This window comes from Pectinophora gossypiella, chromosome 22 (genome assembly GCF_024362695.1).
Source record: "Pectinophora gossypiella chromosome 22, ilPecGoss1.1, whole genome shotgun sequence".
Taxonomy (NCBI): Eukaryota; Metazoa; Arthropoda; class Insecta; order Lepidoptera; family Gelechiidae; genus Pectinophora; species Pectinophora gossypiella.
Genome location: NC_065425.1, coordinates 1,825,543 through 1,849,676, shown reverse-complemented (window position 1 = coordinate 1,849,676; position 24,134 = coordinate 1,825,543). Strand labels below are relative to the sequence as shown.

General features: G+C 37.7%; 1 protein-coding gene across 4 annotated transcripts; it reads right to left on the bottom strand.

Annotated features, from left to right (window-relative positions):
- Nucleotides 1–6,532: 6,532 nt before the first annotated feature.
- LOC126377144 (uncharacterized) lies at nucleotides 6,533–23,830 on the bottom strand. Of its 4 annotated transcripts, none has more exons than XM_050024825.1 (9): nucleotides 15,745–15,965; nucleotides 13,388–13,620; nucleotides 12,427–12,595; nucleotides 10,377–10,543; nucleotides 9,647–9,790; nucleotides 8,396–8,529; nucleotides 7,638–7,781; nucleotides 7,083–7,261; nucleotides 6,533–6,701 (listed from the first exon to the last, which is right to left on the bottom strand). In XM_050024825.1, the coding sequence occupies exons 3-9, from the start codon at nucleotides 12,574–12,576 to the stop codon at nucleotides 6,576–6,578; spliced, it is 1,044 nt and encodes a 347-aa protein (XP_049880782.1). In that variant the 5' UTR covers nucleotides 12,577–12,595; nucleotides 13,388–13,620; nucleotides 15,745–15,965; the 3' UTR covers nucleotides 6,533–6,575. The 4 variants fall into 4 exon arrangements, with proteins under 4 accessions (XP_049880782.1, XP_049880785.1, XP_049880784.1 ...); XM_050024828.1 differs by having other exon boundaries at nucleotides 13,388–13,462; XM_050024827.1 differs by lacking the exons at nucleotides 13,388–13,620; nucleotides 15,745–15,965 and adding an exon at nucleotides 23,783–23,830.
- Between the last annotated feature and the right edge of the window lie 304 nt (nucleotides 23,831–24,134).

Here is a 24,134-nt window from a genome sequence, read left to right as displayed (position 1 = left end):
CTGATTGTATCTTGTTTGTTGCCAATAAACATTATTTTATTTTATTTATTTTATTACCCTCATTGAATGAAATTGAGGTCTTGTTGAAGAACATCACAACAGAATGTGATTTTATATAAAGGCGCTTTCGTCGTTTTCGACGTATAAAACAATAGATTATACAGGATGTAAGTGACACCATAACGAATACTGAAGGGGGATGATTCAGACCATGATTCTGAGTTGTTATCAAGTGGAATTCCTGTCGGAAAATTCATGATATATTTTGTGTTTTTTTTTAAATTATTTTCCGTTCCATACTTTTGCGACGGAAAATTTCTAAATATCAACTCAGAATCATGGTCTGAATCATCCCTCAAAGTTTTATTCCCTCATTACGATGTCACTAACATAATATATCTACTTATAAACAAAACTCACCTCAAGCCGCATTGTCATCAAAATATACCGTAATTATTATAATGACGTCATGATTTGATTTGCTTCTAACCTCATTATAACTTCCTCCTTGATTTCTCTGTAGTATCTATTGAGAAATCTTCACGTAGGTATATACCTTCTTATATAAATGGGATGCCTTTTCCTTTCCTCGATCTTTTTTAAAATAATAACGTGCGTTGAAAAGGAGGAGGTATAAAAAGGAGTCTGAAAATAAAAATACACAGACACTACACATTGACGTCATCGTATACGCGCATCTGTGTATGTGACGTCGGCCGCCATATTGATTAAAGACTAGAGTGTGACCGAGGGGGTGAGGTAAACCTAGCTCAGCCGCACTGGTGGGGAGCGGAGAGTTGCGGGTCTATACGTAGTATTCCTGTATTCCTTATTCCATGCTAATATCTCCTTATTAATTATATTTATTATAATTATGTTTCCTTTCAACAAAAAAGACACTCAAAACCTGTGCTTACATATCAATTGTAATTTACAAAACAATTGTATTGTATTTTGTAACAATATCTATTTACATTATCACTTAGATATTTTTTTAAACCACAATATAATTTATTTAAATTAATTATTATTTTTAACTAGTTATTCGCTTTACCGCTACACAAATGGTCGTATAGAATGAATAATGCTTGCAATCGCATTAAAACAAAAAGTGCATTACAAAAGAATCGTGTGAGTCACTTTCTAAAAATGTATGCGGACTCCGTACATATAATTTAGTTTGAAGCACAACAAACCGGGAAAATGGGACATACTCCACGCTTTTCCGACTCTTCATTTAGGTAACTATTCTTTTCAAAATGAAGATGGAAGTTAAAACTCTGTTACATTAAATAAATAAACGGGGATTTCTAATTCATGTGAATGTATAGTGTTTTTTATGCCTATAGGGATACAGGCTTGTTATGTTATGTTACATACCTATAACTTTCGCCACGGAACCCCAAACCGCAAGAAAACAAAACCCCGCACTAGACGCAGTTAAAGAAATATAAACACAAAACTTACACTAACAACCAACCGCCGTAATGTTTACACTAAGTTATTGTCACGCAAACCAAACACCATTGACTCCGCAGTCAAAGGCTCCATATTTACAAACTGTATCTTTAGAGGGAGAAAAAGTAACGCAGCATCCGTCTGGGGCCTTTTTTCCAAACACTACTAGGTTGTTAACAATAGTGTTTTGATTAGTGAAAGCAATAAGAACATCCAGTAGTTTATAAAGGTCAGATTTTGGCCAAGTTGTTCTCATTTGTGCATCTGATGTGACGCTAAGTGTAATAATGTTACTACTTTCGACTTTTGCAACGGCTATAGTGCTCCATTTGTCGTTTATATCTGCTGCAGATTCTATGCAGGTATAGTGTTTTTTAATAATATTATCATCGTTAAGTACAGCTTACATGAAACAAATAAAGGGAAGGCGAATGTCGTGTCTTATAAGGAAGTCAAAGAATTGGCCTTTGATAGACATGAATGAAGAACGCTACACCGACAAGGGCGTGGCTCTTAAATTAATGATGATAATCATTATTAAGTAATAGGTGGTAGCCCAGTTGGAATAACGCTTAACTCTCACTTTAAAGTCTCAGGTTCGTTTCCGATTTTGTTTTCGAATTCATGTTTAGATCTTATATGATAATCACGTGTTCAGCGGCGAAGGAAACCATAGTGTGGAAACCTACATTCCCGATAAATTGTTTCGTAGGTATGTGACTGAACCTGTATTGGCCTAGTTTTCAATTTGCGGGTTGGAAAATAACACAGGCAGTTTTGCTTTTATAAAAACCGAACCTGTAGAATCGAAAAATAGGATAACGCTAGATAGATGATGATGATCAGTATTTGGCGCTCGTTTATTGTATATTAGGACTTTCAGACACAATTAGTGATACAATAGCGATGGAATTTGAAAAGGCCCTTAGGACTTGCGACTGCAAAAGTCCTTAACTTGATAAAGACCTTAGCCCATCTAAGAGTCGGCTTGAAACAGAATTATGTAAGCACTAACATTTCTTCTAAATAAAACACATAATAACGGGTTCTTACCGCGTTTAAATGGGGATATGAGACTCCCGATATTTCGACACTGTTGCAAGTGCTATGATCACGGGATGACCCGAACCCGTTATTATGTGTTTTAATTATGATAATAACCGCGTAAACTTAAAACATTTCTTCTAACTTTGCAATCTTTCTGAGGACCTTAAATATCAGTAGTAACTGCGTTAAATTATACTTACCCCTGTCTAATTACACTTAAATCTGCATTTATAATCCGTTTTCCACTGTGTGGTTCGTCGTTAAAGAATTGTAAGTAAGATGTTGTTTTTATTAATAAACAAATTGTATGATCCGGTAAAATCCACTTGTGACTTTGTCCATTTTTCGCAACTCATTCACAATCACCAAAAAGTCCATTTCGGAGCAGCTTACTAACACGCTAGCGACTTTTTTCTGATTGTGAACGCTGAGGTAACAGTTATCGATCACTTACGTAAAAGTCCAGAGCGTATTATTGACAAACTTTGTATAAGTACTGTGGTGCTTTTGTTTACCCGTAATTTTGGTCCTAATACATGTGTACCATACCGTGCTGGTCCATGCTTGGCATTACATCAAGTTTTGATTATAGTCCATTAATTATTTAGTTCGTTATTATCATATAATAGGCTACTTGACAACCTAGTCAAATGAGATATTAACCTCCTAAGGCCGAGATTTCCAGACACAACAGTTAAACAATGGGGTTTGGATTTTAAAAGAACATTCGGTCTTACGACTTTAAGAAAGTTATCTTCGGAATTTGAAATACTGTCCTGTGACGTCATCATTAAAGCGGTCAAGCGTCGCACTCATTGTTACTCAATTCATAAATAAAGTTAGAAAATAATTCCAATAGTAAAATTAGATTGATTTTTTCTGACAGCATTTTTTAATTTATCTTTGACCCAGCCAAATATACCATAGTTCCAGGATTTGTAACCAGGTAATGCCAAAATCCCCACCCTAAGGGGCGGGGGGGTTGTATAATAAGTTATATGAAACTTGAATATAGCTACTGAGGAGTAGGTACAGGCGTAAAGCGATGTTATATTATATTCTGAGACATCAAGAACGCATTTGAACATAACAGAGATCTAAATAACAAATTATAAGTTCCTCGATAAAGCCCTTTTCATTGCAGTCCGGAAAATTTGACCCGATGTACCTAAAAGGTTTATTTAACGAATTAAGTGCCTTTTAACTGAAAATACTTAATTAAATTAACCTTAAGAACACTTCAACTTTTAAGTACTTAACTTATCTTTCAGTATTTTCTTTGCACAGTTGTAAGACGAAGTTGGTGTAATTTTGGAAGAGTATCTAAATTAATTTTGATTACACTTCCATTTAGAATAACGGTCTTCCATTTTGTTCATTCTAGACAATTACGTAAAGATATTTTTCTTATGAATGCGTACCTTGTGTTCGAAGGTTTTAACTTTAAGATATATCTTTTTCTACAGATTTATTTATATTTTAGATTAAAAGACATATTTTTAAAAATATTCTATCAATTTTCAGGAAGGTTCGAAGTATATAAAGAAAAATAGAGATGCACACAAAGTTTTTAATTCTTTGACACCTTTAAGTAAATCGGTAAGTTTATTTTTACACCTACAAACATAAACCTTCCCCCGTAATCACTAATCCAGTGCCATTTTCAAGTCACTTACATTATTTAAAATGATACTAATAAAATCTTAATTCAAAAATTCTGTTGAAGATATTGTTAACTTTTTTAGCTCAGAAATATTTCAAATCCGATAACACCTGCTTAATATTTTTGCAGAACAACACTATAACATACATAGAAAAGGCTGACAATGCGCTCTTAATGCCAGCTCCGAGACACATCAACTTGCCCAAAAAGCATAACATCAAGAAGAACGCAAAAAGAACTATACAGAAAATTATAAAGAAAGCAAGAAAATCTAGGAAAACTTTTTTAAATCAAGCTACCAGTACACCAACGGAGCCATCTTTAGCATTTGAGGAGAAGGAGGTAAAACCAACAATGCCAACGACCCAAGCAACGCAAAAGAAAAAAGTCAGAAAATGGGGATCGAAATATGCAAGGTACCCAATGCCTTTCCAAAAGCTACAAGCGAGAAAGGACATCAGTGTTCACCATAGAATAAGAAGAGAAGCGGACAGGGACATTTTCATTCTTCAAGATCTTGATGAAATGGAATTTCTAAGCGGGGAAGACGGTACTGAAACTGTAAGAGCACATGTCAAGAAGTATTGGTAGAGTTCAGCAACAATTAATTTAGGTTATTTATTAAGCCCAATAAGCAAACAGAAGGTCGATACAGCGAGTTCTGCGTGAGAGGAGCAGAATTTCAGAGCAGACAATTGTTTGAAAGCTTGCAAACAAACTCGAAGATTACAAATAAACCTACCCGTGACGCTCCCAGTGTCGCTTTTGTATGTCAAGAGCTTTAGAAATGGACTTTGACTTCACGATAGACAAATCGAATGGTATTCACGAAAGGCTATCAGGCATTACAAAAAATTGCTAAAGCTGTATCATTTGAGCCCTTTGAGAAATGAACATAGAAGATGTAGATGAAAGGTCTTTGCAATTTTCATACCTGGTTTTTACAACTGCCTTACGATTAAAAGGATCTGTTTCACCTTGTCTGAAATAAAAAAACAAACTTGCTTTCGTATTTGTAATATTAGTAGGCATTGTAATATCTATTCATAATAATTTATTTTTTCTTGTTGGTTCAGACAAGTAGCCGTTTCTGTAAAAAACCGGACCTCTCAAATCTTCAGGTTAGGTAACCGGACCCCTTGAGAACGGGATGACAATGATGATGATTAATTTATTTCTTGTTACACAAAGTAGCTTTTATCAGCAAGGCTAACATTCGCAATGTAATAAAATTGTGTGACAGTCATTTTATTGATTCTGACGATGTAGGCATGTCGTTTTGCCGATTGGTGCTAACGGCGGTAGATCGATAAATGGTCAGTGTTGGGTATGTTTTGGTAAATGTTATTTGAATTATTATCATGAAATTATTCCATTCGCCGCCTCTCTAAACACCCTGTCCTTTCGCTGTGACTGATTCAACCGGGTACTATACGGTCGATCTGAGTAATTACTCAGTCCCTTAGCTAACAAGCTAGGGGTTTCCCTAACAAGACAAAGGCGGGTCGTGGTGCTGTTTGAACATCTTAATGATATCCGGGCTATTTGAGTCTGAAGTTTGTCCCGTGAAAAGCGACTAGCATAAGTACTATTAAAATTACAAAGAGATCTTTAGCTCAAAAATAATTTATTATTTATTATTTTTGTCTTTATTTAGACCAGGTTAAAAAAAAAATGCCGAACGGCCGCCTTATTTATTTAAATATTTAATTAATTTTTTTATATAATTTGCTCGGTAGTTATAGAATTTTTTACACATTCTGTAATTTTAGATTAATTATTATGATCGCGGTATGGAACCCCAAACTATGATGTTTCTTTTTTTTTTCACATTGTACAGTTAAGTTAAGAAATAAGTCTATTTAATTAATTAATGTAATTTTTATAAAATAAAACATTTTTTTTATTAAAAACAGACTTTTATTTGAGTATAAAAATATAATTAAATTAAAAATAACACTTATCTTACGAGCGAACACTTAAATACTTAATTGACACACTTATTAAAAAAAAATAAGTTAAAAGACTGTGACTGGGAATGGCTTATAAATGAAATAAAGTAAAAAATATTTACAATTATTAAAAGTAGAAAAAAACTACTTCTTTGACAGTATAACACTTTTTTCGAGTCGATGGCAGACTTATATACTCCTCCCCTTCCCCTCAGAATATTTGGCTAGAAAAATAGCAATGTAAGTAGCCAGCATCAAGTCTTCCTACGTGCAGATGGCAGGGCAAGAAAGACAAGATAGGAGGTCTTCCATGTTTTGAGGAACCGTTCCACAGTGACTCTCCAAGTTGGAATTTCCTATAAATCCCTACCTGGACAAGTTTTCCTTAGTCCGACCCACCTGGGTCCTGGGTCTGGGTGGGTAAGGTGTTAAGTACTACAAAGTAAATATCAGTCTTAAGGCTCCTCCGCCTTGATTTCTTCACCGTTCTTCTTATTCCTGTACTCCCAGCCCTGGTACGCTATGTCCTGGGCATTATGTTCGTGGTCTCTGAACGCTACGCCGCTTGCTCCATACTTGTGCTGTTGATGAAAAAAAAAAGCTTCAGTGTTTTTTTTTTTAATGCAAAGAGTCCGTGATTGCCCTGGGCGCTTAAAAAGGCTATATTGAAGCAACTCTTCTAAAAAAGCAATATTGCTATTTAACAATAATATATAATATTTAATATATAATAATAAAAAAAAACATTTGTTGACATTGCGCTCTTACCTTCAAATGCGCAAATGTCAAAATTCAATATTACTTTTTAGATGTATTGGCTACTTGTCACCGGGTGAGAGCCTTCAGCGCTCCCCATTTGTCCGGCCAAGTAGTTAATGCCATCTGCGGCAAACCTACAATAAGTCACGCCAAAAAAAAAAATTGGCTACTTGACCGTTGTAACAATAAAAAATAATACTTACAGGATAGCTATCATAATGTCCACCATACGCTGGTGAGTGGACAGGGGAATGGTCCCGGTAAGGTCCCTGACCAGATCCCAATATGCCGATGCCAGCTGGAGAGTACTGAGGTCCGGAGTAGTGGTTGGTGGAGAATGGAGAGGAGTTCGGCTTGCAGAACTTGAAGTAGCCGATCACACCTGTAGAATAATGAAATTATAGACGGGATATTGTAACAGTCTCCATGGTCTAAGGGTTAGAGTATTGGGCTCACGATCTGAAGGTCCGGCTCCGATTCTTTGTTTGGTAAAGACATTGCAGGCTTAGATCACCTGATTGCCCGAAAAAGTAAGAGGATTCCTTGCTTTGGAGGGCACTTTACACGCATGTAAGTTTCGATTGTTAGCCGTAAAACACCCCCGCCAACTCGCAAAGCATCTGCGTGGTGGAGTATGCTCCTTTCCTTCCAGTTGATTGAGGGGATGACTGTGCCCAGCAGTGGTAACTTGCAGGTTAGTTTTTATGTCAATTATTTGGTTGCTACCGTCTTAAAGCAAGAAGAATCACCACACTTACCAGGTACAATAAGAGCCATGAATCCAAGGAACTTCTTGAAGCTAGCCAGACCCAACACGAGAGGCAGGAATAGAAGTAGCTTCAGCTTGAATAGCTTTAGGATAAGCAGCATGGGGATGATCAGCTTCTTCAGCTTGTGACGACCTGGAAGGTGAAATTATAGCATAACATAGTATAACCATAGAACAACTATGAATATAACGGCAATTCTCCGCTCCCCACCAGCGGCTGAACTAAGTTTACCTCACCCCCGTCGGACATAGTTTAGTCTTCAATCGTATGACGGCAGATGTCACACACACAGATGCGCATGTACGATAACGTCAATGTGTAGTGTCTGTGTAAAACGTGGTGTTTTTTTATGTAGTGTCCTGGGTGTGGTATTAGATAGATAGATAGATAGATAAAATACTTTATTGGGCACAATGGACACAAAATACAGAGATAAGGACAGCACATACAGAAAAGCACAACAGGCGGCCTTATTGCTCATGCAGCAATTTCTTCCAGGCAACCTTTGGGTACAGGAAAATTTTGTACAAGTATAATAATAGCGGGTGTTACTGTGTTTTCTCTACCTAAAGTAGGGATAAACTCTATCTACTGTTTTCATTCCATTAAGAGCTCTGCCCTCAAAGAATTCGTAGTACCTAAGTACAAATACAACAAAAATATTCAAGACTTGTAAAGTGGAGTCTGCTCATACTGCTCACTAAGACGGGATAACATAAGACGAAAATTAAAAAAAAATAACTCACGGAAAGGAGGTGCCTTCTTGTCCTCGATGATGTCGACCTCGTCAGCTATCTCATCTAAGAACCGAGGTGCGATCACCCCCCGGGCAGTCACCTCATCATCCAGTTGGAACTCCAAAGCCGTTGACCTTAGAAACCTGGAAGAATGGAATGGATAATTAATTACTTAATAAAAAATATAATAAGTTCACGATTCCAGTTGTGATGTCAGAGGTATATCTATCTAGATATAAGAGATATAATTATCTTCGCTGTTGTCGCGAACTAACGTAGGTATCTGCAATTTTTGCCGAAACTGAATTGCACCTTTTGCAATTGTCAATAATACACAAATCACTTTAGCAAAAAATTGACGATCTATCATCAACCCGCATCAAAGTTCGAAATTCAAAAATATTATTTATTCACCAGGTATTTTCGAATCGTCATAATATTTTACACAAAAACGTCTCATTCGCCTGAAACTACTGCAACTTCTCACACCTGTATCAGCCGAGGAAAAGAATCTACAAGAAAAACCTCGGCACAGAGTCCTAGACGTTCTTTTAAAAATAAACATAAAATTATTATTATACAATTCAGTAATTTGGCTGCCTAATATTGCCCAGACAGGTTACCTAATCCCATGCATTCATAATATCTTCTAAGTAATCAATAACCTTTTTACAAAGTTTCTGTTTAATTACTGTCTTAAAACTGTTCAAAGGTAAATTCTGAATGTCAATGGGAATCTCTCACCACTATTGGGTATAAGATTCCTCCATTTTGCACCATTATTTCCGACAAGAGCGTGGCTCTTAAATTAGTGATGATGAATATTACAAGAATTTTAGTTCAGATAAGTTTCCGATAGCGTTTCTAAGCTTCCGATATGTAGGAAGGTGTGTAATTATGTATGTTGAAATCTATATTTGAATCCGTAGAACAAAACTAACAATATAATGACAAACCACAATACAAAGAGTTACCGGTAGTTTGTGGGAAATTTAATTTACTAGGAAGATAATCTATTTGTTTGTGAAAGCTTAGAGGAAACTGCTTATTAGATTCAGCTCAGGAATAGACTCTACGGAGGTTTACATGTTATTATAAAAAAATGAACGCTGATAGTCAAAAACTCTGAATGAGGAAAATCGTCGACCACGCCGGTAGAGTCGGTATCAGGGTCCTGAAGTGATTGCTGTCGCGAGCTGATAGGCTGCTACTATGGCTAAAGTCATCGGGTCGTCAGAATCGTAACGTTTATAAGCTCACCTCTCAATCTTCCTCATTCCGTACTTGACGAGCGCGTCCCAGTCTGAGTCTTCGCTGCGAGGCTGCGAGCTCAACTCCGGGGGCTCCCTGGCCAGCGCACGAGCTTGAGACTCCACACGCTTCAGCACCGCGTTCTCTGATAACCTGCAATCACATTAAAATCAAATAAGTTACAAAACCAAAACAATCTGTTGATCGTGATTTCTCCTATATGATATGTAGTCTCATTACTACCAGGGTCAAGTATTTTCACACGGTGTTGAATTTTCTGACAGGAAAATCCACTTGATATCAACTCATAATGGATCATACATAAACCCAGAGCATACCACATTCCCGAGAAATGTGTTTCGGAGGTATATGACCTAAACTGTATTGGACTACCTATTTTCCTCTTCGCGAGATAAAAGGTCAGACAGACAGTCACTTCTGTAAAAAAACGGACCTGTCAAATCTTCAGGTTAAATAAACAGAACCTGTGGAAACTGGGTGATTTCAACTATCTATCTATATCAGCCTTAATTCATATCCAATTTTGGACGAAGGCCTCTTCCATGTTTTTCCACATCCGATGATCTTGGGCTCTCGAGATTTCAACTAAAGTGACTTAAATATCTAAGTTTAGACTTTTACACCTTATTGCTAAACAGCAATATCTTCCAACCAACATTCAAGGCTATATCTACTCCACAATACAATGATTCTGATACAATTCTCACTGAATACGCACTGGTAAGACTGTTTGTCGAAGAAGTCGTCGAAGGACCTCAGCGCTTGAGCCTTGAAGCAGTCAGCGAGATCTCCATTGATGCACTGCTGTGTGGCTTGCTGGATGTAAGGGTCTTGGTCCTCACCCAGCCCCAGCCAGTCCAAAAGGCCACGACCTTGGGCTTCCGGCTGGAATTACACGAAGATGCCTGATATTAAATAACATTAAATATCTCTCGAGGAGTGGGTGTACTATTCACATCTGCCTGCACAATGGCGAAGACTGCAGGCAGTATATTTTGTGCGTAGATCTATTAAATAAATAAACAATAAAGGACGCCATTTTCTTTTTTTTACCGTCAGGCCTGTTGTCTTAAACGTTGTACCGGGTGAGAGCCTTCAGCGCTATCCATTTGTCTGACCATGTTAATGCCATCTGCGGCAAATCTACATTAAGTCACGTAAAAAAAAGGTTGGGTGTGTACTTAGTTCATGTTGCGATGTATTTACCTCTGACTACCCCAATTGCGATATCGTCGTGAGCTTGTGAGTAACACGCGTTTATCAACTGCTTCAATTTATCAAGGGCTGTCTAAAGCTGTCTCCATATAGGGGTATTTTCCCTAACCGTTTTTGTATCTATGTTTACCTTGTCGCAGTATCCTTTACCCTCATTAAATACCTATTGATAATGGCTCACATTAGTGGGTCCAATATTGACTCGGACCTCTATTAACCCGTTCTTGGGTCCAGATAGTTGTGTTACAAAATGTGTAGATTTAAGTGCGTAAAAGGGTACGCAAAGGGTGTGGGTAAAGGGAAATCCTAAAGGATTGTTATCAGCTCTAATGGTATGAAAATACATCTAAGTAATTGAAATCAAATCTAAACTGAATGGTGGCCAAGGGATGGTATGCGATACCGAGGCAGACCACCAGCCCGGTGGTCGGATGACATTGTGAGGTATGCCGGAAAGCAATGGATGAGACTTGCACAGGACCGGAAAGGATGGCGTGAAAGAGAGGAGGCCTATACCTAGCAGTGGGTGGATACAGACTGAGTAGATAGAATTGAAATCTACATACACAGTATACATAAACTCACGCCTATTTCCAGCCGGGAAAGCAGAGACTATAGAATCACATTTGCTTCAATCCTGACACACTTCTCTTGCTTCCTCCACATTCATCAATCGCTTCATACACGCACGCCGGTTCAGAGTAGATCGTACTAAACCTTTTGTAAGGACATCTCCAATTTGATCAAATGTAAATCCTAGGTTTTCCTCTGCCAGCCCTACCATCAACTTTTGCTTTATATACCGCTTTCGCAATTTTATTATCCTTCATTCGCTCTACGTGTCCAAACCAACCTAACATTGGGATTCTCAATCTTAGTCACTATATCGTCTTTTACACCACATCTCTATTTTATCACACTGTTTCTCACTCTAATACTCTAATTGAAATCTCTGTTATTTTTTATCGTTCACGTTTTGATTGATGGTCATAAGTCAGCACGCTCTTGTCGGTGTAGCAATCTCCATGCTATTTTTTAGGGTAAAATAGGGCAGTGGTTTCTCTCTTGCCTTCCGCCCCGCAGTAGTCTATCTAACGCGAGTGGAATGGCGCTCAGAGTAGTCTATTTTAAAGAGCTATTTTTATTTATTATTGACGTGACTTATTGTAGATTTGCCGCAGATGGCATTAACTACTTGGCCGCACAAATGGAGAGCGCTGAAGGCTCTCACCCGGTACAAAATTTAAGACAACAGGCCTGAGGGTGCCCAGTTGGGTGCGAACCTCGGCTCAGGGCGTAGTCTGAGAGAAAAATATTTGAAAGAATTAATCGACTCTAGTGGGGCGATAGCGATAATCGCTGATTGAGGAAAATCGTCGACCACGCCGGCGGGGTCGGTATCGGGTTCCTGAAGTGTTTGGTATCGCGAGCTGATTAGCTGCCTTTATGGCTAGAGTAATCGGGTCGTCGGGATCGTATATTACGTCTTTCGGACGCCGATGCTTTTTTAGAGCTTACGTTAAGTTGTAATAATTAATGTAGGTAAATCTCACCGATCGTCCTCGGTCATCGCTTTCGAAGTTAAGGGACCTTCCCTCAGTCTCCTCTCTGGGGGGCTGGTCAGGGAGTCTGATGCCCCCCTCACCCCGCGTCTGCAGCGCCAGAACTGCCAACATTGCCGCCAACAGCCAATGGTGGTACATCTTGCAGTGTTATGTATTCCTGGTAGGTATAAGAAGGAAATATTACATTGATGAAAACAATATTTTTTAATCAGGTTATTCTAATCAAGTACCTACTTGGAATATAATATACAGGGTATTAGTGACATAGTGACGAAATCTTTGAGGCATGATTTAAGGCCATGATTCTGAGTTGATATCAATATCAAAAAAATATATAATTATGTAACGGAAAATAATTTAATAAATCACAAAAAATTCATGAATTTTCCGACAAGAAATTCCACTTGATATCAACTCAGAATCATGATCTGAACCAACCCCTCAGTATTCGTTACGGTGTCACTAACACCCATACCCAATTATATGGCTACTTGTACATACTATATACATTAATTTACGACGGAAAATTTTACTTGATATTAATTCAGAATCATGGTCTGACTCATACCCCTTAGTATTCGTTAAGGTGTCCCTGTATGTTTTAAATTTTTCATTCTTATTAATTATGTTTTATGTTAAGTAATTATTATTATAATTTCTTTTTTATTATTATTTCTGGCTTAATTTAGTTTCTTGTTATTGGTTCTTGTTTTTTCCTGTACCCTCCCACGGTCCTTATGTGGCACTATAATACTATTAATAACAACTGTTTACCAATAAATACTTTGACAAATACTTTGAGCCACGTGATATCAATTTACCTATCTATAAACTCATAACTTCAGAATCATAAAGGCGAATTCAGTGGTTTAAAGCCCAAGCCAGGATTCGCACCCAAAGAACAAGTTTCTACGAGTAATGGAAATCTACAACGAAAAAAACTACTCACAAAAACACGCAAATGTATTTTCGTATCACATTGTCAAACACTCCGTCTATTCACTTCCCACTTTTACAACGCACACTTTCTATCGACCATTACAATACACTTTACATAGCAATCTACCGCTCGATTTGGCCGGCCATGTAGTGAATGTCGTTCGAGATCATTTTAGATAGGGGATACTAGTAATGTAACGATCTCGAGAAAATTTCCAAAGCAATATTCCCGTTGTAAAAACTCTTTAATAGTAAGGACAATGGTGCTGATGCATATTCATATTATAAATGATTATCACGTGCTCAGCGATGAAGGAAAACATCGCAAGGAAACACAGATTGCCGAGAAATGTACTTCGGAGGTATGTGACCTAACCTATATTGGTATTCCCTTCGCGGATTGGAAGGACAGACAGGCAGTCGCTTCTGTAAAAAACCGGACCTGTCAAATCTTCAGGTTAGGTAAGCGGACCCTGTGAAAAACGGGATAATGCTAGGGAGATGATGACTAATGAAGGGCCGTTGTACATGATCGTGTGGGTTACCAACCTCATCAACCCTGGTGTCAGGGTTATTACTTAGCCGTCAAAGGCCCCTGACATGGCTCATGTAACGACTACATACTTACATCAGTGAGTAGTAACCGAGACCAACGGCTTAACGTGCCTTCCGAAGCACGGATCATCTTACTTTCGGACAATCAGGTGATCAGCCTGTAATGTCCTAACTAAACCAGGGATCACAAAGTACTTTGTGATAAGTCCCCATCGGGATTCGAACCCGGGTCGTGAGCCCAACGCTCAACCACTGGACCACGGAGGCCGTTCATATTGAAGCTGTTATAGGAAGTTTCGAGTTAAAGGTCTTAGAATAAGGATGTTAGTCGTCTTAAAAAGTGAATAGTCAATCTACTTCAATATTGACGATCAAATGCCTACTTTTCCTTCTAACTAATAAAACGCTTCATTGATCACGTCGCGTGGGTTAAAAACACAGAAATTGTCTGATCACCCATTTAGTTACAGACTCATTTTTCCTCAGACATCAGACAAATTGTTCCTTTTTTCTTTTAGGGTTCCGCGCTTAAGATAAGATTTAAAAAGGAAACCATGACTGATTATGTCAGATATTATTTCGTCATCTTATAGCGCCTTTAAAAAAACACTTTTGGATGTGACTTTTTGTTAACATAATCTCGCAAAAGACAAGCTAGTTTTTATCTAGGTAAAAAGTGGCTAAAATTGTTACGCGATATAAAATTAACTGTTCCATACCTACTCCGGTTAATTGAGTCTTGCCCAGAAGTGGGACGTATAGAGAACAGCCTATATACGTCCCACTGCTGGGCACAGGCCTCCCCTCAATCAACCGGAGGGGGTATGGAGCATATTCCACCACGCTGCTCCAATGCGGGTTGGTTTTAACAGCTAATAGCCAGGACCAACGGCTTAACATGCCCTCCAAAGCATGGAATTGTCTTATTTTTTCGGACAATCAGGTGATTCAAACCTGAAAAGTGCTTACCAAACAAAGTAAAGTCTCACAAAGTGATTTCGATAATGTCCCGATCGGGAACAACCTAATCCGGACCGCCAGATCGTGAGCCTAACGCTCTAACCATTAGACCTGTCTGTTATTTATGTATAAAATTAACTGAAATAAATAATGATTTTTATTGAAGATTCAAAACGTGGTGTACTGGGTACTTGTCATTTACCCACTTTAGAACCCTATCGCCTTTAGGTTCATAACGACAACTTCCCAAATCGTTCACACTCCCAAACGTCCACTTCCCAAAATGCTAATTCCCTGAATGTCTAAATAGAATAGAATGGGAAATCCCATTTCGTCTACGTTTCCAAAAACTGCCTTTAGGTTCACCTTTAGGTTTATAATCTAGTAATTCAGAAAGAAATCTAGTAATTTAACATTACTTTTACACTAATCAAAGGAACCTAAAGGCGAATTATCATTTTGACATTTTAATGAGAATTACGGTTTAATTTGTCACAAAAGTAAATGTGACATGGTTTCAAAGTGTATACATGTTAGTACTCGAGATCGTACACTATAAAGCAACGATTTACAGTCAACTATTTATCTAATAAAAATAACAGCAACGAATATAGTAGAAAACAATAACCGTGACACCAAGGTTGATGAGGTTGGTAATCCACCTCACAACCCACACGATAGAAGAAGTAGAAAACAGTTCCAGAACGTGCTTGAAAATTTAAAAATTTATCGTAACTAACTTCATTCTTAAACGAACACAGCGCAAAAACGGTAAAACCATCGATGAAAGTAAATGATTTATTTACAAAAACGACTTAACTAAATACTATAAAAAATAACATCAAAACATACATTACTAAATAGCCAACCAAATTTACGACTTAATAACCACACAAACAAGCAAGTTACATAACGTATTCGTATACGAAAACAGCGCGAAAACCGTGCGCAAACGCGCAAAGTAGAGCGGTGCGCGTGCGGCGAGACACGCGGCGGAGTGAACTGCGCAAGCGCGTAACGGGACGACCGGCATACCGCGCGCATGAGTGGCTGACAGGTGATCTAGGGCGCTCTAGTGGAGTATGGAAGAACCATCAATCAGGTTGCAAATTCAAATTCAAAAATATATTTATTCAGTACATAATGTACAGTACACAATGGCCCCGATTCCTGCAGACACTTCCTAACATAACATAACATAAATAGCCTATATACGTCCCACTGCTGGGCACAGGCCTCTTCTCAATCAACCGGAGAGGGTATGGAGCATACTCCACCACGCTGCTCCACTGCGGGTTGGTGGAGGTGTTTTTACGGCTAATAGCCGGGACCAACGGCTTAACGTGCCCTCCGAAGCACGGAATCAACTTACTTTTTCGGACACTTCCTAATTTTACTTTAAGTTATACCTGTCAATTTATTATCCGCCGAAAAGGAAAGTCACGCCAAAAAAAAGATGGTTCAACCTAGGATCGCTGTGTTGTCACAACCCGGACACTTCATACAAAAAACCTCGTTTTACACAGACACTACACATTGACGTTATCGTACACGCGCATCTGTGTGTGTGACGTCTGATGCCCATACGATTGAAGACTAAAGTAAGACCGAGGGTGGAGTGCTTCCATTCTATACGTAGTGTTAATTTCTTATTCTATGGTATTGTGTATGTATGTATATACTTATAAGTCTTCTCTTCTTATCGTGGTTGAGAGGTGGATGACCAACCCCATCAACCCTGGTGTCAGAATTATTATTGAGCCACCAAAGGCCCCTGACGTGACTCAAGTAACGACTACGTACTTACATCAGTAGGCTCTGCACGGCAACCGCGCCGCGAGCGGCGCGATATATATCGAGGTCTTCGACCAATAGCCGTTTGACGTCCATCTATGTAGATAGCATTCGTATTGTTTATTGGTCGAAGCGCTTAATAAAATTCGCACCGCGCGCGGCGCGGTTTGACAACCGCGCCGCGCGCGGTGCTTTACAAAAACTTTACAAAAAAGGTTATTATAAAGTTAGTGATTATTTAGAAGATATGAATGCATGGGATTAACTGTCTGAGAACTGATATTAGGCAGCTAAATTACTCAATTGTATAAAAATATTTTATGTTTATTTTTTTAAAGAACGTCTGGGGCCCTGTGGCGAGGTTTTTCTTGCAGCTTCTTTTCCTCGGCTATACAGGTTGTGAGAAGCTGCAGTAGTTTTAGGCGGATGAGACGTTCGTTATGTAAAAATTGACGATTCAAAGTGTAACTGTGTTACCTACTGAATAAAGATATTTTTAAATTTGAATTTGAATGCAGACCCGTCTGATATGTGTATAGGTAAGTATGTTTTGTTATGTTTCCTTTTCAAGCCCCACGTAGACATAATAAGCATTACGATGCGATATTACCGAAACATGATAAAATGTAATACAATATTCAAATATACCTACCTACTGAAAGATTTCAAAGACGTAAACAGCCCGTTATGGGGAAGCCAAACACCTATCGGGTTGGTAAATAAAGAAACATGAAATCTTATTTGGAACACGTTCCACGTCATTCTTCAAAGTCAAAGTATTTATCAGTATAGTATTTATTTATTTTTGTTTTTTCAATATAGTATAATAGTCATCATCACCAGCCCATTAACGTCCCCACAGCTGGGGCTCGGGCCTTCCCTATGGATGGATAGGGAGGTCGGGCCTTAAACCACCACGCGGGCCCAGTGCGGATTGGTGGTTATTAACGACCGCTAATGCAGCCGAGACCAACGGCTTAACGTGCCTTCCGAAGCACGGAGGAGCTCGAGATGAAAACTTGTTTTTTGTGGTCACCCATCCTATGACCGGGCTTTGCGATAGTTGCTTAACTTCAACAATCGCAGAGCGAGCGCGGCGCGTTTACCGCTGCGCCACCGAGCTCCTTGATTCACGAATAATAATAGCTATCTAATTAGCTATTCAAGTAAGCAGTAGCATCAACAAGCCTAAACAGATTATCATTTCTGTCACGCTGCCTCAAAGAGGAGATAAACAAAGTTTTATTAAAAGCAACACGATTACTCGTTTGAGCTAGTATCAACGAGTTAGGACAGAGGCTGTCCACTGAGTTACTTCACACGCGTTTTGAATAACAATGTCATTTGCAATCAGTTTCTCTTTTTTGGATACGGTAATACTCCACTGTTTTGTATCTCAGTCAGATAATATAGGTATTATATTTTTGGTAACATTAAGGGCAGGGCCAGAGTTGATAATTTATAAGTTTCAAGAATCCGTGATAGATTCAACCGCGATTTGTTTCGTTTTTTTTTTTTTTTTTGACGTGACTTATTGTAGATTTGCCGCAGATGGTATTAACTACTTAGCCGGACGAAGTTCAACCGCGTGAAACTAGTATACTTACAACCAAGTATAGTTCAAGTACATTGACCAAATTGGAGATGTCCTTAGAAAAGGTTCAGTACGATCTACTCTGAACCGGCGTGCGTGTGTGAAACGATTGATGTATGTGGAGGAAGCAAGAGAAGTGTGTCAGGATCAGATATAGGAGTGAGTATATGTGTATATGTGTGTTGTTCATACGAAGTTTGCCACCCCTTTTCTCTCTCTCTCTCTCTATTTAAGAGCTGCGCTCTCGTCGGTGGAGTAATTGCCATTCCTCTCTTCCTCCCGCCAAAACCTTCGCCTCCCGAAACGACACGACCTGCACCTTCTCTTTTATTTGTTTCATAAATGTTATCCTAGGTCTACCCCTTCCTCTCTTCCCTTCAATTTTTCCTTCTATAATGTTTGTTATAAATGAATACCCCACCCCTTTTACATTTTGTGAATTTAAATTTTGCAAAATCCCGTCTTAGTGAGAACCTGCGCCCTAAACGAAACCGCCATGCAAAATTTGAGACTCCTAGCTCTTGCAGTTTGAGATTTCGTAATGAGTGAGTGAGTCAGTGACTTTTCGCTTATAATATGGTCGTAGGGCCCAAAGTCCTTTTAAAAAAAATATAAAAAAATAAAAATAGTTTATTTTCCAAATCAACATAACAAATTGTGAATAAGTCTTCCCATTAAGTACTAAAAAGACTTGTGTCGGGAATGAATTGTGCCCTTTAAAAACCAAATCCCATTGTTTAACTATTGTGTCTGGAAATCCGGGCCTTACGAGGATATAATAATATATGTGGGATATAGAAATAACACGGGATATTTTAAATATCTTTACTCCTTATATTTCAACAAAATCCTCTAACCCGACCGACATCGCACCATCGACCCGCTTTCTTACTTTTTAAAACTGCCTTACGTCCCATTCATTAACCATCCTCCTTTCATACTATAAGCAATCAAATTCCCATTCATTATCCTTCCATAGTATTCTCACTTTCCTACATATACTTGCAGTCAAAAGTTACAGATTTTTATTTACTTTTAATTGAAAATGTGTCTTTGAGACCTTTAACAACGTTAAATAGTAGCGGCTACATTGTATGAGAATGTCAAATTTTCCTTCAAATCTGTCTGTCTTGCAATCTTTGAGGGCTAATTACTTAGTTTTTTGCCCATATTAAGAGTACTTTTTTTGGATGTTTCTAAAAGCCTATTAAATGGAGCAGTTTTTACAAATACTTTCAGGGTCCATGACAATCTCATGTGTTTATTATTCTTCGGCGAAGTTTTAACAACTGTAACAATTTTGGTCGAATTCTCATTTTGATTTCCAATAACTTTTTTTTATGTTTGATTTGACTGCTTTTTTACCTAGCGGTACATATCCTTAGGCATAATTATGAAGTTAAATAAAATAATTATTAAGAAAGGGATAGCGACAAAATGATTATTTCTGAAGTAAGGTAGAAAATCTAGAAAAAGGTACAAAATGGGTCATATCTCCTAAACCGTAAATAATTGCTGAACATACATGGGGGTGTTTCTGGTAGCTAATGGGCCCCTCTTTCTAATTTTTCATTTTGAACCTGAACTTCTGGGCCACCCTGTATATTTATGGAAAAAAAGATGTGATGAAATTATTGTGACTTGGTTACATACATGCCGACTCTATTATGAAGACAACCAAAACAACATAATAGCGTCACGGTTGAAATCTTTATTCCTTAAGTTTATATTTTATATTCATTAATTTTTTCGAAACTCACATAATAATAGATAGGTACATACTGTAAATATAAATCCCAACAGAAACATTTTCGTGTAAAATGTGTCATGTTAAAGCACATAATAATGGGTTCTTACCGCGTTTAAATGGGGATATGAGACTCCCGATATTTCGACACTGTTGCAAGTGCTTTAATTATGATAATAACCGCGTAAACTTAAAACAATGTATAACTGTGTCATGTGTCAATGTCAAAAAGTTATCAGATCTCATGTAGAGCCAAACTCTATTCGGGCTAACTATACAAACCATAAGTTTACAAATTCTACATGTAGGTAAAATATGGTGCTTGTCCGTTTCGCTACTATGACGTTTCGAAAAAAGATAGATAGTGCCCTGCACTTGAGCTTTGCTCGTCTTGGCGGGGCTCTCCTGTGCCCTCCCCCCCCCCCCCATTTAATACACGTATACTCAACCGTCTAGGTCTCTTTCTGGCAACCCAATTCAGTTGATAAGAGAAAAGGAGAAAGGTATATCTAATCAAATCAAATTCGATCAACCCCAAGCTAACCCAGCCGTACCAAATCAAGAAGCGTGAAGAAATAACGAAAGTTCTCAAAACCTAGATGAGTCAGCGTTGTAGAACGGAGTGCGTTGAACGTGTTATGTCACCTCCGATGATTCATGCATCCGTGGTATTGACCCAAAAACATGCCTCTTAAGGACTACCCCACTTTCTCTTTGGCAATACAATACAATGCACACTTCTTTATCGCACAAAACGAATATATAACATAGGAATACAAATTGAACAAACGTACAAAAGGCCCGTTATGGCTAAGGTAACAATATCTTTCAGGCAATGTTTGAGTATGATATAAGTAGGTCATCTATCTCCCTAGCATTATGCCATTTCTCACAGGGTCCGCTTACCTAACCTGAAGATTTGACAGGTCCTGTTTTTACAGAAGCGACCATGCCTGTCGGACTTTCCAAACCGCGAAGGGAAAACCAGCCCAATACAGGTTAGGTCAAATACCTCCACAACGTGAAAAACTTACAGAATGGGAATATTTCTTTGGAATAGTCAGGCAGTATACTTTAAAAATGGACCTGTCAAATCTTCAGGTTAGGTTAGCGGACTCCGTGAGAAAAGGAATAACGCTAGGGACACAATAAGCATAAGAAACAGTGTGATAAGAGAGAAACGTGGTGTAAAAGATGATGTAGTGACTAAGATTGGAGTTGATTTGAACATGTGGAACGGATGAAGGATAATAGAATTACGAAACACGGTATATAAGGCGAAGTTATTGGTGGGTGGAAGACCTAGAAAGACGTTCATTGACCTAATTAGAGATATCCTTAAAACAGATTTAGTATGATCTACTCAGAACTGGCGTGCGTGTTATGAAAAGATTGATGAATGCGGAGGAAGCAACAGAAGTATGTCAGAATCTAATTTAGGGGTGAGTACGTAAGTTTCATACAAGCTTAGCCACCACTTTTACCTCCTTAGGGGTTACATTTTGCAAAATCCCGTCTTACTGAATAGAATTCCATAGTCTCTGCTAATCCCGGTGGTAAATAGCAAATCAGCAATGACAATCATTCAACATAATTATCATAGATAAACTTGATGAAGGTCTATTTATAATTTATGAATCTACGTCGTTTCGCAAGGTGTTATGGCTGAAGAGAAATGTCAAGAAACTTCGAGTAAAATATAATTATGTACTTATATCTAAGCGTCTTCTTCTATTGTAAAACGCGTTAGTCACGGCTCTAGATGCCTCGTGTTTTCGCTTTTATACAGGTTATCTTACAATACGTACTTAGAATAAGGAAATAGGTTATATAATCCAGTCTGAGACTAGACTTTCTAGAAAACAAGTATATATACAGGGTGTTAGTGACATCGTAACGAATACTGAGGGGAATGATTCAGACCATGATTCTAAGTTAATACTCGTAACGAGCGGAATTTTCCGTCGCAAAATTCATGATATTTTTTATTTTTTTAATGATTTTCAATACTACTCTTAACTCAGAATCATGGTCTGAATCATTCCCCTCAGTGTTCGTTTTCTTCAAAGTTTTCGTTACGATCTCACTAATACCCTTTATGTTATACAATCGGGTTCCATGAATTAGTGCCAGCAATCTTACATCGTCCCTAGTTCGAATCTCGGCTCGGGCATTGAACCACAAAATTAGACTTTATAAGTTCATGTTTGGACCATAGATAATTGATATAAGATTACGTGATTTTTAGAATTTGTGCCCGGTTAATGGCAATAAGTTTGCCCCCTATTACATGGGACTTAAACATGGCTGACGAGGAGTAAGTGTACTATACTCCTTCGCCTACCCCTTTGGAGATACAGGCTTGATGCTATAGCTTAGAAGATCGTTAGATTCTCCTAAGTTATAGTTAGTCCTAGGGGGTAAAAATGGCCACATCGAAGCAATTCATCTAAAAGTAACTGCGCAATGCAAACAAATGTCAAATAGCAATATTGCTTTCTTAGATGAATTGCTTCAAAGTGGCCATTTTAACCCCCCTGGTTACTACCTACTTACTGATGTAAATACGTCGTCGTTACATGAGCCAGGGGCCTTTGGCGGCTCAGTAATAAATAACCCTGGGTTGCTAAGGTTGGCCTTCAACCCACACTTTAGAGGAAGAAATTTATTTAATTAAAAAAAACACCTACAGCGGAGTTTTATTGCGGAGTTGAAGAGAACTTGTAAATTTAATTAAACTTAGAACTAATTCGTTCTACAAGACTTAGACCTTGTTCAACTTTATTCTGTTTATGTGTTAAATGAGATTTAAAAGCAATACCGTCTCTTTGCTAGCAGCCTTTTCAAAGAAGTTCTTGTCTTTTAGAAGTTAAAAGATTTTTCAAATAAAGAACACTGGATGTTCTAAGCTATATGGATGGATTTAAATGGGATATACAGCGTAGGTATGTACTCCAAACAGGGGGGTTAAATAGGCAACGTCGTAGCAATTCATGTAAAAAAGGAATATTTGATGCTATTTGACATTAGTTTGCATTGCGCGGAAATGTCAAATTGCAATATTGCTTTCGATAAATTATTATATAGTTATGAAGTTAAATAAAAGAATTATTACGAAAGAGATAGCGACAAAATGATGATTTCTGAAGTAAGATAGAAAATCTAGAAAAAGGTACAAAATAGGTCATATCTCCTAAACCGTAAATAATCGTTAAACATACGTGGGGGTGTTTCTGGTAGCTAATAAGTCCCTCTATCTATTTTTTTCATTTTGAACGTGAACTTCTGGGCCACCCTGTATAAGTAGATGAAGTGGATTCAATAGTTGTTATTTTTTTTCTGCGAGTCTGTGAGTAGATATGTCATGTCAGTAGATAATAATAAAAACTTTCTTTCTTTCTTCTCTCTTTCTTTCTTTCTATATTTTATTAATTTTATTTCATTATATTTCCCGGATGACCTAAGTACTTGGATGAAATTATTTTAAGTCGAATTATAAAGCGATTTATAATCCGAAGGACGGAATCATCTTACCAAACAAAGGACAGTTTCATATAAATTATAAAGTGATTTCGACAATGTCCCCATCGGGAATCGAACCTGGATCTCCAGGTCGTGAGACGCTCTAACCAGACCACGAAGAGTGTTATGTTATGTAATATAAAGTCTGTATAACATATAAACTAATAATATTTTTTTCATGGTATTTTCAAATATTAGGGCTAATCTCCGTAAATTATACAAAAAAAACTTACCAAAACAAAACTTAATATAAACAAACAAACAAGCAAACTGCACTACAGTGCAACCACGAATGAACAGACAAACACCAAACCTTATATAATAACAACTTAAGAATTGCATAAACTTTTAGAAGATCCGTAATGTACCAACGTTAAATTAAAACAACGATTTTAAACCATAAAACTTATTAACATAAAGTCTATATTCCATTACCCTCTTTATAGCTACTGATGTTGCATAATAAATACATTTTAAACTCTATTATCAAACGCGTTAAAACTCAAAGTTAAAAATCTCTTATGTAAGTTATTGGTTTGCGCTAAGAAGGAATGTATTCTCTCATTACATAATCGAATTTCTACT

Bases quoted from the DNA above. Each gene is read 5' to 3' on its own strand.
- LOC126377144 (XM_050024827.1), bottom strand. From the start codon at position 12,576: ATGTACCACCATTGGCTGTTGGCGGCAATGTTGGCAGTTCTGGCGCTG. The intron at 10,544-12,426 runs GTGAGATTTACC...GTGTAATTCCAG, and splicing joins GCGATGACCGAGGACGATCG to CCGGAAGCCCAAGGTCGTGG. The intron at 6,702-7,082 runs GTAAGTATTATT...TTTCATCAACAG, and splicing joins GACATTATGATAGCTATCCT to CACAAGTATGGAGCAAGCGG.